Raw genomic sequence first — 13,549 nt, 5'->3', positions numbered from 1 at the left:
GTGCGGGGACCCCCGGATCGTGCTGGGACCCCCGGATCGTGCGGGGACCCCCGGCCCATGCTGGGACTCCCGGGCTGTGCGGGGACCCCCGGGCCGTGCGGGGACCCCCGAGCTGTGCGGGGACCCCCGGATCGTGCGGGGACCCCCGGCCCATGCTGGGACTCCCGGGCTGTGCGGGGACCCCCGGGCCGTGCGGGGACCCCCGAGCTGTGCGGGGACCCCCGGGCCGTGCTGGGACCCCCGGGCTGTGCGGGGACCCCCGGCCCATGCTGGGATCCCCGGATCGTGCGGGGACCCTCCGGCCGTGCGGGGACCCCTCGGGGCAGGAGCGCGGGGGCGACAGGAAGCGGCGTTCGGGAAGGGCTCGGGGCTGCTGGCGCTGCGTCAGCCCGGTCCCCGCCGGACCGGTCCAGCCGGGTGCTGCTGCCGCGTCCCGAGCGAAGCCGCCGTCACTCAGTGCCCGAGTCACCCACTGGGTACGTCCCAGCCCACCTCAGGACCCCCGGGTGTGGGGAGCAGGAGGGTTCTGCCCCGGTGAGGATGAGGAGGGAGCATCCTGCACGCCCGCTGCCTGCACGGCTCCCTGCTACGTCTGGCAGCGAGCGCTGCCAGGCGGGGATTCTCAGCTCCGAAGGGAGGTGAGAGACAGAGCTTCCACCGCCTCTGCAAGAAAAAGGGAATTAATTCATGGCTGTGCGCTGAGCGGGAGATCCGGAGCACAGCCAGAGAGCCCTGGGCACAAGGAAATGGGCACACGGCACAGCGCAGGGGAGGCGGCAGCCACACATCTCATTCACACTCCCCTCTTGGTCAAGGTCGAGGGGAGCGCGATGATGCCTTCACCATGTAACCCATCGCTTCCTGCAGCCCTGCTCCGTGTCCCCGTCAGTCACTCTGCATCCCATCCCAGTGTGTGTGGCACTCCCGGTGTGATGGATGCAGCATCCCGCACATCCAGCGGCTCCGGGGGAGCAGGGAAGGAACCCCCGGCACCCCCTCTCACAGCTGCAAGGGGCTTTGCCCGGTGCCAGCAGATCGGTGGGAGCAAGGGGCTGTTTTCTCCTCGTGAGTGTGGGGCTGGGGAGGGGACACGGTGCCCAGGTGTGTGTCAGAGCAGGGCGGAGGCCCCGTGGGCCCAGTGCCACCCTCGCCCAGCTGTTGGGAAGATCCGCAGGCCTTTGTCCCCTGGGCTGCGGTGCCAGCCCTGGGCTGAGCGCTCTCCGCTGGCCACACCCCACCGGGCTGGCACTCCCCTCCCGAGGTGGCTGTGACCCATCGGTGACAAACCCAGCTCCTCCCAAGTGACGGGACAGCCCTGGCAGGTGCAGGGGTGCAGTGGGTGCTCCCTCCAGCACTGCCTCCCCAAGCCCTGAGCTTTGCCCACGGGTCTGGGGGCTCAGCCCCTGCCCCCCGCCCAGTGCCCTGCAGAGCTGGAAAAGCCTCGGTGGACAGGGGCTCCAGGCAGGGCAGGGTGGGGTGCTGGCAGCCTCTTGCCACCCTCTTCCTTCCATTCCCATCCCTTCCCTCCCCCGGGGCCAACGCTGTGATTCAGCCTCTCAGTTTCAGTCCTCGTGGCCAATTTCCACACCGAGCAGCAGAGCAGGGAGGAGTGAGCGGCCACACACTGCCTGATGCCTGTGCCTGGGACTGGCATAGGTTTGTCAGCACCAACAGAGACCCCCAGTGTGCCCCAAAACACCCTGATGCAGGCAGGAGGAGTCATCCCACCCTGCCATGCCCACCTTCATCGGGGGACACAGGCTGCACCCTCTGATCCAGGAGCGGTGTCACAGTGTTGTACCCCAAAACAACCGTCAGCTCACGGGTATTACATCCCAAAGACCCCTACATGGGGTAGGACATGCTGCCCTCCAGCCCCCTGCAGCTCCCCCCCACCTCACCTGACATACTCAGTGAGGGCGTCATGGATCCCGTTTGGGGTCCCCCTCATGGAACCCAGAGCCTCACAGGAGCCTGGCTGCTGCCGTGGCCTCCATGGGTTATCTGTGGGGACATCCAGGCCTGAACCCATCCCTTCCTCTCCCACAGCAGGGCCTCTCCTACCCTGTGCTCCTGGATCCCACGGCGGCAGCATATGGAGAGTGGAGGCAGCCGTGAAAAGACCAGTCTGGATTTTATTAAAAGTTCAGCACCAGTAAATATGTAAAAAGAGCAACGGTGCAAGAGGGAAAATCTTAAATTAATGGAGTTTAAGGCTAGAGAGGGCTGGTGTGGCAAAAATTCAAGGCACAGGCAGGGCATGGGCACCACAGCCTCCCCAGGCTGCAGCCCCATGGTGACACGGGGATGTGGCACACTGGGAGCCCCCTGTAGCACCAGGCCAGGGAGTCCAAGGGGACCTGGGCTATGGGAGCTGTCAGATTGCCTGGGAGGCTGGAGGAAGAGGAGCAGGAGCCTCAGGGAGCCTCAGGAAGGGGCAGGATCAGCTCCAGCAGCACTGTGCATTGCTCCCAAAGTAGAGGTAGCCCTCAAGCCCCTCAAGAAAAGATAGGGGTCAATTCTGGTGCATCATCCACAGATTCTGGGGAGCAGCTGAGGGACACAGAAAACCCCAGTGCTGTGGGACATCACTGCTGGTCAGGGCTCCTGGGGAATTGGGGGTGGGGGAGCCCAGGCTCCTGGGCAGGCAGGGACATTCAGGGATGCTGGTGTTCCACGGATGGGAATTGGGCTGTGCCAGGACAGCAGACATCCAGGTGGCAAAAGCAGCCCTACCGCAGGATGCAAGGCAGGATTGGCCCCTCCCCATGAGTCTGAGTTTCTACCGGTGGCTGGGAGGAGCCAGAAGCCCGATGTCCCCAAGATGGCATCACAGAGTCACCACCACCGTCCAGCTCAGTTGGTGCTGGCTCCCCCTTCACCTGGCTCATCATAGGATCTCTGCAAACAAGGAGAGTTTGGTGGCACCAGGGGTGTGGGCAGCAGACCCCCCGACCCTACAGCACGACCCCCAGCCCTGGTATCAGGAACCTTGGTCATCTTTGTCTCCTTTGGTCTTGGGTTCCTGCCACCACTCTGCGAAGAAGCCCTCCTCGTAGTCACCTTCACCCTCAAATTCACCATCGGAGGGCAGGTCCAGCACCTCTGGCCCCTCACCACCATCCACCTCCATCTGCAGCACAGGAGGGCAGGAGGAGGCAGAGGAGCTCGGCAGCCTCATCTGCAGTCTCTGCTGCAGGGCTGCTTTGGGGGGTCAGACCCCCATCTGAGAAAGGTCCCTGCAGCACCCACACACCCCACCCAGCACCCCCAAAAGCACCATCTGCATCCCGTGTCAGGTACCTCATCATCATCATCCTGCAGGTGCTGCCGGGTGAATTCCAGCATCTCCTTCTGAGCGGCCGTCTGGCTGTGGTAGCGCACGGCTTCCTGGGCACAGCGGGCACGGGGGCAGGGTCAGCTCCTCTCTGGGCAGCTCAGGGCCACAGGACGGGGGGCTGGGGGGTCCTCACCGGCCGTGGCTCGAAGTCCTCCTCGCGCAGGCGCCAGCGCTCGCGGTGGAAGCGGTAGTAGACCAGGTTCTGCTGCATCACGGTGTCGCCAGGGTCGAAGAGCATGTAGCTGGAGACGCTGCGCACCGCGTCCTGCACATCGTTCACTGCGGGGACAGCGCCAGCTGACACGGGGTGACACCCCTCCCAGGGCCACAGCACCCCAGGGTGCCCCAGGGCACAGCCCCCCGCTCCCAGCGGCACTCACGCTTGTAGTAAGCGAACTGCAGGTAGTGGTACATGGTGGCCACAAACTTCTCCACGAAGTAGCCGCCCACGTTGGGGGTGAGCTCGGTCTCGCAGTCCACCTTGCATTGCAGCACGCTCACAAAGTGGTCTGGGGGGAGATGTCGGGTGTTGCACCACTGATCACCTCCCCAGTCTGCCGTCCCCCGGCCCCCCACTACCTGCGATGGCAGGGTAGAAGTCCTTGAACTCCTGGAGCTCATAGGCGCCCTCGCAGCCGGCCAGACAATCTTCATACGCCTTGTAGTACTCAGCCAGTGCCTGCTCCATGTCGGCTGCACTGCTCCGGAAATCCCCGCTGTTGTACAGCTTCACTGACCGCACGAATATCGGCTGCGAGGGTCACTGCTCAGTGAGGGAGAGCTGCTTCCCTCGGGGCTGGGCAGCACCAGGCGTGCTTCGAGCCCTGGGGAGCCCCTCTCCCGCCCCAGCCCCATCCCCTCCTCACCTCATAGGGCTGAGCTTCCAGGTCCACCAGGTATTCATCCACATCCAGCATCGTCCGGTAGTAGTTCAGGTACCTCAAGGTCATCTCATGCTTGGGGTTCTTCTGCAGGAAGGTGTGGGCAGCAGATACCGCTTTCTCGATCTTATTTGACTGTGGAGGGAGGAGGAGCCAGTGCAGAGACCTGCTGCAGGGCAGCCTGAGCCACACGCACCCAAGGGGGCCTCAGCACCCAGCCAGGCCCCTGAGCTCAGGACAGAGGGGAGATCCTTGTGGGGAGCAGCCCTGAACCCACGCTGCACAATTGGCCATTAGCAGTGATGAGCAGACAGGATCTGGGAACATGGACATTGCTGGTAGCTCCAGCCACACCAACCTCCTGGCTGTGCCCATGCTGGGCACAGGGACAGCTCAGTCACACATCCAGCCAGGAGTGATCCACGTGGTGTGGGGTGGATCCACATGGTGTGGGTTTGACCCACACATCCACTCTTCTCCAGCACTGCCATCAGATCTGGCTGCTGCCCCTGCTGCTTTATGGGCTCTTGGGTTGCAGCTTCAGGGGAGTGAGCAAGGAGGGAGGGTGGTTTGGACAACCAGTCCATGAAATGGGTTTGGGCCAGAGCAGCAAGAGGAAAAGGCATTAAGGATAAAGCCAGGCAGTCCCTCAGCACTGCCAGGTGAGTGGAGCTGCAGTGCTGAGTGCTAAAACAGCACCCGCAGTGGCAGGCTGCCAGGGACCAGCACCCTGACCAGAGGACTGTCCCCTGCCAGAGGTACTCTGGCCAACACATGGGCACCCGGGGGGGATGCCTTATGAAAAATCCTTCCACAAAATGTCCCTCCACGTCTTCACTGTGAAGCTGAGCAAGTCCTTCTTTCTTATGGAGCATCCAGACACGTGTCCCATCACAATCACAGAGGCCCTGGACCCTCCAGCTCAGGCCCCTCAAGCTGGGCCAGCCCCTGTGTGCTCTCCCCAAGCAATGCTCTGCCTGTCCAGGGAGACCTTGGGGCACCAGGGCAACACAAGGTGAGGGAGAGGGACGCAACCACAGGGGCCCCCCAGTTGTCCTGCCTGATGTGTCCCAGATGACGCTGACGTGCCATGGCTCAGGGGCAGTATGGAGGAGCTGGCGGGGATAGCAGATGGGGAGTGAAGTTAAGGGGAAGCACCTGACAGCAGGGTGCAGGATGGAGTGGGGCAGGGTTCAGGGGGCACAGAGACAGATGGGAGCAGCATTCAGGGTGGGCAGATGGGAGGGTGCAGGCTGACGGTGTGTGATGAGGGCACAGGACGGGGATGCAGAATGGGGGTGTGAAAGAGGACGTGTAGGATGGGCAGCACGGGATGAGACACACGGGAAGGGCTGTGCACAATCACGGGGCAGAGTGGAGGGGTACAGGATGGAGGGGAAAGATCAGCGGTGCAGGATAGAAGAGCAAGACCCCCCCGCCACCCTGCCACCCCTCCTTTGCCCACTGCACCGCCTCACCTTGAAGAGCGCGTAGTGCAGGTACTGGTAGGGCTGGCGGCGCTGGAAGTCGCGCAGGGTCTGCGCCGGCGGGTAGCGCAGCTGGAACACGGGCAGCTCCTGCTTGCAGGCGCGCAGGCAGCCGGCGCGGAGCAGCAGCCGCCCGAAGAGCCGCAGCTCCCGCTCCCACTCCCACTCCCACGCGGGGTCCCGCTCCCCGCGGGGCTCCTCGGCGGAATCCTCCCCCGCGGGGGGCTCCGCGGCGCAGCGGCGGTGGCAATGCGCCTCGCTGTCCCGTAGCAGCCTGTGCAGCCGCAGGCTGGCCTCCAGCCCCCGAGCGCTGTCCGCCCATTGCGCGGCCGCGTACTGCTCCAGCGCCCGCTCGTAGGCGCTCTGCAGCGGCTCCAGCGCGGCCGCGGGGAACCCCCGCACGCTGTACTGCTCGTACTGCCCCGCGCACAGCCCCGCCAGCACCGCCAGCAGCACCGCCGGCAGCGGCCGCGCCACCGGCACCGGCCCCGGCCCCGCGCCGCCCATGGCCGCGGCCGCGCACTGCCCGCGCACCGCCCGCGCAGCGCCGCGCCGGGCCCCGCGCAGGGGCGGGGGCGCGGTGGGCGGTGCGGGGCGGGCCCGCGGGGTCTGTGCGGCTCCGCGGGGCTCGCAGGGCTCCGCCGCATTGCCGCGGAGCGAGATGCTTCAGCGGCACCGTGCGCGGGCGGGCGCTCCGGGCCGGCGGTGCCCGGGCTGTCCCCGCCGCTGGCCGGTGCCAAGCCCGAGGCCACACGCGCCGTGCCGTGCCAGGCCTCGGCATGGCCGCACTGGCCCCGGCCCAAACCCAAAGCTTTGTCGCTGGCTGGACGGTGGCACTGAGGGATGTCACAGCGCGGGGCAGGAGCCAGCACACTGCTGGCCGTGCCCAGTGCCACACACGGCTGGGGTGCCACCACTTCTGTCAGCACCCACTGAGGCTGTGTCCCCGCGCCGTCGGGAGAGCCACGAGTCCCCCCAGGCTGCTCCGGGCAGTGCTGAAGGTGCTCGGCCCCGGTGTGGGGTGTGCTGGGGTCGCACAGCACCCCGGGGCTGAGGTGGGGGCTGGCGCTGCTTTGTGCTCTCTGTTGCTCTCACTGGTAGCACTGAGCCTCAGAGGAGCTGGGTTGGGATTTGGGGTTGGGTTCACAGCCCGTTGTGTTTCCCACCTGGCACTCACCAAAGGGTCTTGACACGGGACTTGTTTCTTGCTGATGGATTTTGGGGAGCAGGGATGTGTGGGCAGCGCCTCTGTGAGTGTTTGAGGCTGTGTTTGTCTGCGAAGGACTTCTGGGAGAATTTCACATTTTTGATCATCGCTATTCAGTAAAAGCTCTGCCAGTAGCAGACTTGTTATTAAAACACACAATTCCTTTTATTTACTCTCCCGAGCTGCTGAGACTGAGCAGCAGCATCTTGGGCCGGGTGGCAGCAGCAGAAGGAAGAAGAGAAGGAGGAGGACGCACAGCAGCGCTAGGACCGAGGGCCGGGCAGGGCAGGGCCGGGCTGGGCCTGCAGCCGCACAGCTGCTTCCCAATACCTCCGTCAGCTTTTCCTTCGGAGAAAAGAAAGAAAAAAAAAAGAAGAAAAAAAAGAGAGTAAATAATGTGAGGGGGGAGGAAAAAAAAGGAGATTAATGAAAGATGAAAAGGGGGGAAGGGGGAAAGAAGATAAATAAATAAAGGAGGGGGAAAAAACGAAGAGGAAAAACAAAAGAGGGAAGAAGAATAACCCCTCCCGCCGTGGATCGCTCCGTGCCGCGGTGTCAGTTCCCGGCGCGGGGGGAGCGCGGCGGGGCCCGGACACGTCTACAGAAATTGCAGGAGGGCCGGGCCGGGCGGGCGGAGGGGCAGGCTCGGGAGAGCGAAGGCAAGGGGCGTCCCGGGCAGGAAAGGGGCGTCCCGGGCAGGAAAGGGGCGTCCCGGGCAGGAAAGGGGCGTCCTGAACCCCCCAGCCCTCCTCCTTCCCCCGGCCGGGCCCTTCCGCCGCCTCATCCCCAGCGCCATGGCCATGGCCCCGGGCGGCCGCCGCTGCCTCCTCCTCCTCCTCCTCCTCCTCCTGAGCGTCCTGGGGCCCCCGGCGCTGGGCGACCCCGGCCCCTTAGAAGATGTGGTGATAGACAGATACTATATTCCCAAAATCTGCCTGCGGGAGGCGCAGATGGGGGATTTCATTCGCTACCACTACAATGGGACCTTTAAAGATGGCAAAAAGTTTGACTCCAGGTATCGCCCGCGGCTCTGTGGCGGCTGCATGCGGGGGGCAGTGCGGCGGGACCCTGCATGCCTCCCCCAGCCCCCAGCCCGCATGCCGGGGCAGCTGCTGGACCCCGCATCCCTTCCCCAGCCCCGGGGCAGGGGCAGCCAGACACCGCCCGGTCCCCCGGCTTGGAACCGAGCAGGGCTTGGTGGCTGCTGGGGTGACACCGGAGCCCTGTACACGTGTCAGCCTGAAGCGATCCCCCAGCCCAGGCTGCAGCCCCCCAGCCCAGGCTGCAGCCCCCCAGCCCGGGCTGCAGCCCCCCAGCCTGGGATGCCCCGCCAGCAGCTCCCAGCCCTGCAGGGAGGGAGCCTGCACCTCTGCAGCTCCGCAGAGCTGTGGGATAACCTGCCCAGGGCAGGATTTGGCCCTCACTGGCACGCTCTGCACGCAGGAACACGTATCTGCATGTGCTGCATAGGCAGGAAAATGCTCAAAGCACTTTGAGACGTGGCAGCGGCAAACCCCTTCATTATACCAGAGGCTTTTTCTGCTGGCCTCAGAGCTCCTTGGCCCCTCCATTGTCCCTGCTCTGCTCATGCTGGCTGGGAATCGGGGTTGGGGCAGCCCCTGGTTTGCAGCACCATGTGCAGGAAGGAGCACTGGGGACACAGAAATAACTGGAGCCACGTAGCAATCAGAATTTCCCAGGCAGGTGGGTTTTTTTGGAGCTCTGGAAAGCAAAGGGATTCACAGTTTGATATGTCGTATCTTTCTTGTGAGCATCAGTGGGGGAGAAATTAACTGCAATGGGAGCCTGGGGACACCCACTGCTAAAAGAATTCTCTGTCGGGAGGATCTGCTGCCCCAGTAGTTTCTTGGAGTATTTTAAGGTTTAAAAATAAAAACAAATTTGCAGTTTAAAAATGAGGCCGGGACATCGTCTTTCCTCATCACTGTGTAAAGCTCCAGTGTGCCATATACAAACTGATTTGGAAGCAGCAGGAAGCCCCAGAGCTGCTGGTCTCCAGCCCAGCTGAGTGGGTGAGATCTGGGGAGGGTGTGGATGGCTTCTGGGGGTGCCCCAAGGGCCAGCTGCCCTCCAGCAGCATGGGGTTGAGCCCAGCAGGATCCAGGTTTGTGAGCTGTGGGCTCTGCCTGCAACACAGGGACTCAGGCTGTGATGCGCGACCCGCACACTGTCCCTCTGCTCTGACCCACCAGCACTGGCAGCTTTGGGAGCTCCATCCTTTTTCTCAGCTCTGATGGGTCTGTCCCTTTGCCCCAGCTACGACCGAGGGGCCACGGTGGCCGGTGTGGTGGGCGTTGGGCGGCTGATCACGGGCATGGACCGGGGGCTGCAGGGCATGTGCGTCAACGAGCGGCGCCACCTCATCGTGCCGCCCCACCTGGGCTACGGCAGCATCGGCGTGGGTAAGGGGCCTGGCACGGGAGGGCTGAGGGGGCAAAGCCCCCAGGGCTGGTGTTAGCAGGGACAGGCTCCAGTGCCCTCCTGGCAGATGTGGCCTAAGGGTGGCTCCATGGCCACGGCGAGTGGTGCTGAACTGGGGCTTCCCTGGGAATGAGGGGTCCTGCCCCCAGCTGGACTGTGCTGAGCCAAGGGCCTGCATCAGGCTGGGCAGCTCCAGTGCAAAGAGCACAGGGGCTGCCGTGGGTCTCCAGCAGCCCTGAGCAGTGGTGGGTGCAGAGGAGGCTTCAGGGGGCAGAGCCCATGGCTGGCCTGGGCTCAGTGTTGGTCCTGCTTAAGGTGCTCTGTCCTTGCTGCTGCCCCTTAGCGGGGCTGATCCCCCCAGATGCCACCCTGTACTTTGATGTTGTCATGCTGGACATCTGGAACAAGAACGACAAGCTGCAGATCACCACCCTGTCCAAACCCGAGCGCTGCAACCGCACGGTGGAGAACTCGGATTTTGTGCGGTACCACTACAACGGGACACTGCTGGATGGGACCCCCTTCGACTCCAGGTATGCACCCTGGCCTCAGGGCACGGGGCTGTGGGGCTGGGATGCACCTTCTGCCTCAACACTGGGCCTCTAGGGGTGGCTGGGACCCGGGGACACCAGCCTGGGCACAGTCAGAGCAGCCTCACCCTGTCCTCCCTCCCTGCTCCCCAGCAGGGCTGGTGCAGCTCCATGAGCCCCCAAACCAGCCTCTGGCTAAGTGCTGCTCTGGCTGGGGCTGCTGCTGTGGCCCCAGAGCCATCCCCACCCTCATTCTCCACCACCAGCTACAGCAAAGGCAGCACCTATGACACCTACGTGGGCACTGGGTGGCTGATCAAGGGCATGGACCAGGGTCTGCTGGGAATGTGCGCTGGGGAGAAGAGGAGCATCATCATCCCCCCGTTCCTGGCCTATGGGGAGAAGGGCTACGGTGAGCCAGGCACCACCCCATCCTGCCAGCCCCTTCCCTGCCAGCTCTGACCCTGCTTCAGGCTGACCCGTGTCCTCTCCCAGGGACGGTGATCCCACCGCAGGCATCGCTGGTGTTCAGCGTGCTGCTGGTGGATTTCCACAATCCCAAGGACGGTGTGTTTCTGGAGCACCTGGAGGTGCCGGAGTCCTGCACGCGCCGGGCTGTGACCGGGGACTTTGTCCGCTACCACTACAACGGGACACTCATGGATGGGACACTCTTTGACTCCAGGTGTGGAAGGAGGTGGCCCATGATGTCCTCTCCTGCCCCACAGCTGCAAGGAAAGACTGCAGAGGGGACAATGGGCATGCAATAGGCTAAAAAGGACAATATCTGTCTGTTGCATCTCTCAGAGCAAAGTCTGGTTCCTGTGGAAGCAGGAGAGGCTGGGAGAAGGGGTGTGGGTTGGGGTGTAGGGGCTGAGGGGATTGATGGAGCTGGGGGTTCTCTTGCTGCAGTTACTCCCGCAATGAGACCTACAACACCTACATTGGGAAGGGCTACATCATCCCTGGCATGGATCAGGGGCTGCAGGGCGTCTGCATGGGAGAGCACCGGCGAGTGGTCATCCCCCCACACCTGGCTTATGGGGAGAACGGCGCAGGTAAATGTGCAGAGGGCTCTGAGGGACATCAAGGGATGTGGGAAGAAGCAGGGAAAGGCTTCACCGGCCTTGCAGCACTCCAGCAGCTCTCTTCATCTTCCTCTTCCAGGAGATAAAATTCCTGGCTCAGCTGTGCTCATCTTTGATGTCCACATCATCGACTTCCACAACCCTGAGGACCCGGTGGAGATCCAGACCGTGTTCCGGCCCGAGGGCTGCAACGTCACCACCCGCAACCGGGACTTTGTGCGCTACCACTACAACTGCTCCCTGCTGGATGGCACCCGCCTCTTCTCCTCGTGCGTGCCCCGAGCATTCCCGACCCTCCTGGGGCCAAACCCTGGCTGGCACCGAGCCGGGGGTGGGCACCGGGCAGCGCCAGGACAGCAACAAGCAGTGCTGGAGCACCAGCGCCAGGACGGGGCAGCAGGAGGAGGGTTCAAGGGACACAGCGGGATGGACATGGCTGTGGCATGGAGGGCGTGGGATTTCATGGCACACCAGGATGGAGGATGTGGGATTCTGGGCCATGGTGGGATGGAGGGGTTGGGATTTCAGGGCTGCCCACTAGATCTGAGGGGCTTTTCTCACCTGCACTGTTTCCTCTGTGCCTCCTGCAGCCATGACTACGAGAAGCCCCAGGAGGTAACTCTGGGGGCCAACAAGGTGATCGAGGGGCTGAACAGTGGCCTCCTGGACATGTGTGCGGGGGAGAGGCGGGTGCTCATCGTCCCCCCACACCTGGGCCACGGCGAGAGCGGAGGTAGGGGAGCGCAGCCCACGCGTGCAAAGCAAAGTGGGTGGTTCAGCCTTGCTGGGCCCTGCTGGGCTCCATCGCCCCTCGCCCTGCCAGGGCTGGGGGACTCAGGGCCAGGCTTTGCCTTGCTCCCCACGGTGCTGGAGCCTTTGCTGTGTTTCCAGCCCGGGGGGTACCTGGCAGCGCCGTGCTCCGCTTCGAGGTGGAGCTGATCTCCATGGAGGAGGGGGTTCCTGAGGGCTACCTCTTCATCTGGCACGGGGACCCACCTGCCAACCTGTACGAGCAGATGGACCTCAACAAGGATGGGGGGATCCCCGCTGAGGAGGTGAGTGGGTGCCAAATGGTTGGGTGCAGGAGGAAATGGGGGCACAGGGGACCCCACCCTGGGCAGCAGCACTTGAAGGGCACTGCTGGCTCTGGGAGCCTGCAGAGCTGTGCAGGATGAACACCACAGCTAAAGCATTGCTGCTGGCCGTGGGCAGTGTCCCCGAGGGCAGCCACTGCTCCCTGCCCTGCCCAGTGCTGGCTGCGTGGAGCCAAGCAGCATCTCTCCCCTCTCCCCTCTCCAGTTCTCCACCTTCATCAAGACCCAGGTGGCGGAGGGGAAAGGCCGCCTCATGCCCAGCTCTGACCCGGAGAAAGTCATTGCTGACATGTTCCGGAACCAGGACCGCAACCAGGACGGGAAGATCACACCCGACGAGCTGAAGCTCAAGTCGGACGAGGACCAGGAGAAGATTCATGAGGAGCTCTGAGGAGCAGTCCCCAAAGTTCTGGAGACAGGACTCATCCTCGCCATGTCAGGGCTGGCCTCCCACCCCGGGAATCTGCCCCTGCCCCTCCCCAGTCCTGCAGGGGGACGGGTTTTGATTTTCACTTCTTATTAACTGAGGGTATTTTGATGTGTTCTGAGCAGGAAAAGTCAGCCCCCAGTCAATAAACCCAGACAAGACGTCCCCTCCCTAAGCCCCTTAATCCTCCACCAGTGACTGCAGGTCCAGCTCCAGCCCCCTCACCTGTCTGTGCTGCAGGCAGGATGTAGGGGGGGATCCCCCTTACCTCCACCTCATTTTGTAGTTTAGGGTTGGGGATTGGGTTTTTTATATATACACCCAAAATTACTTAGAGAGAAGAAAGAAAAGGCTTTTGTCCCGGTCCCTCCTCTGCTCCTGCTGCCATCCTCCCCGGGACAAGAGGCTGAAGAGAGCTCAGGTTCCCAGGGTGAACTCTGCAGGCATCTGCCATTCCAAAAGTCTGGGGCCCCTGGAACTGTGGGACCTGGCAAACCCCTCATCAGCTGGGAGAAGGGAAACAGACCCTCATCCCCCAGCCCTCAGGGAGCAGCACCGTCCCCCTTCACACCCTCCCCACCTCCAGTGACTGAGACAAATCACACCCATTAAATTTCAATGCCTGAATGCAGGTCCTGCTGGGACCAGCACAGCTCTGGCACCTGCCAGCTCCCAAAACCTCTGCAGTCTGTCCTGGACAGGGACAGAAGGATTGCAGGAGCACAGCAGTGCAGAGTGAACCCCTCAAACAGAGACTCTGCCTTGCACCAAATAAACAATTCCTCCAGGTTTCCAAGGAGTTTGACTGTGTTTGGTTACATTGCCATGAAACATTCCCATGTGTTGGGGTAGCAGCACAGGGACCAGCTTCACCAGTGCCCAGGGGGATTCCAGGCTCCAACATCCACTGGGCCTGGCAGAAGAAACCAAAATTCCCACCTGGGATCATAAAGCCAAGAGGGCTTTAGGTCCAGCAGCCAGTGAGGGCTGGGGGGCTCTGATGGGGAGGTGGGGAGCAGAGGCAGCTCCAGCCCCTCAGTGCTGGGTACAAAC

General features: G+C 63.0%; 2 protein-coding genes across 2 annotated transcripts; one reads left to right on the top strand and one right to left on the bottom strand.

The window, feature by feature from the left end:
- Positions 1 to 2,115: 2,115 nt before the first annotated feature.
- Positions 2,116 to 6,259, bottom strand: P3H4 (prolyl 3-hydroxylase family member 4 (inactive)). The gene is made up of 8 exons (XM_030256254.4): positions 5,700 to 6,259; positions 4,207 to 4,356; positions 3,920 to 4,091; positions 3,721 to 3,849; positions 3,474 to 3,619; positions 3,304 to 3,390; positions 2,992 to 3,133; positions 2,116 to 2,901 (listed from the first exon to the last, which is right to left on the bottom strand). Exons 1-8 carry the CDS (start codon positions 6,213 to 6,215, stop codon positions 2,891 to 2,893), a joined length of 1,353 nt encoding a protein of 450 aa, XP_030112114.4. The 5' UTR covers positions 6,216 to 6,259; the 3' UTR covers positions 2,116 to 2,890.
- Positions 6,260 to 7,492: 1,233 nt separating this feature from the next.
- FKBP10 (FKBP prolyl isomerase 10) lies at positions 7,493 to 13,295 on the top strand. The gene is made up of 10 exons (XM_030255938.4): positions 7,493 to 7,930; positions 9,193 to 9,338; positions 9,701 to 9,890; positions 10,154 to 10,299; positions 10,383 to 10,572; positions 10,800 to 10,945; positions 11,055 to 11,244; positions 11,566 to 11,708; positions 11,867 to 12,030; positions 12,275 to 13,295. Exons 1-10 carry the CDS (start codon positions 7,710 to 7,712, stop codon positions 12,458 to 12,460), a joined length of 1,722 nt encoding a protein of 573 aa, XP_030111798.4. The 5' UTR covers positions 7,493 to 7,709; the 3' UTR covers positions 12,461 to 13,295.
- Positions 13,296 to 13,549: the final 254 nt, after the last annotated feature.

Source organism: Taeniopygia guttata, chromosome 27, assembly GCF_048771995.1.
Source record: "Taeniopygia guttata chromosome 27, bTaeGut7.mat, whole genome shotgun sequence".
Lineage (NCBI taxonomy): Eukaryota > Metazoa > Chordata > Aves > Passeriformes > Estrildidae > Taeniopygia > Taeniopygia guttata.
The sequence above is the reverse complement of the archived record's forward strand: the minus strand, read 5'-3'. Positions and strand labels throughout refer to the sequence as shown.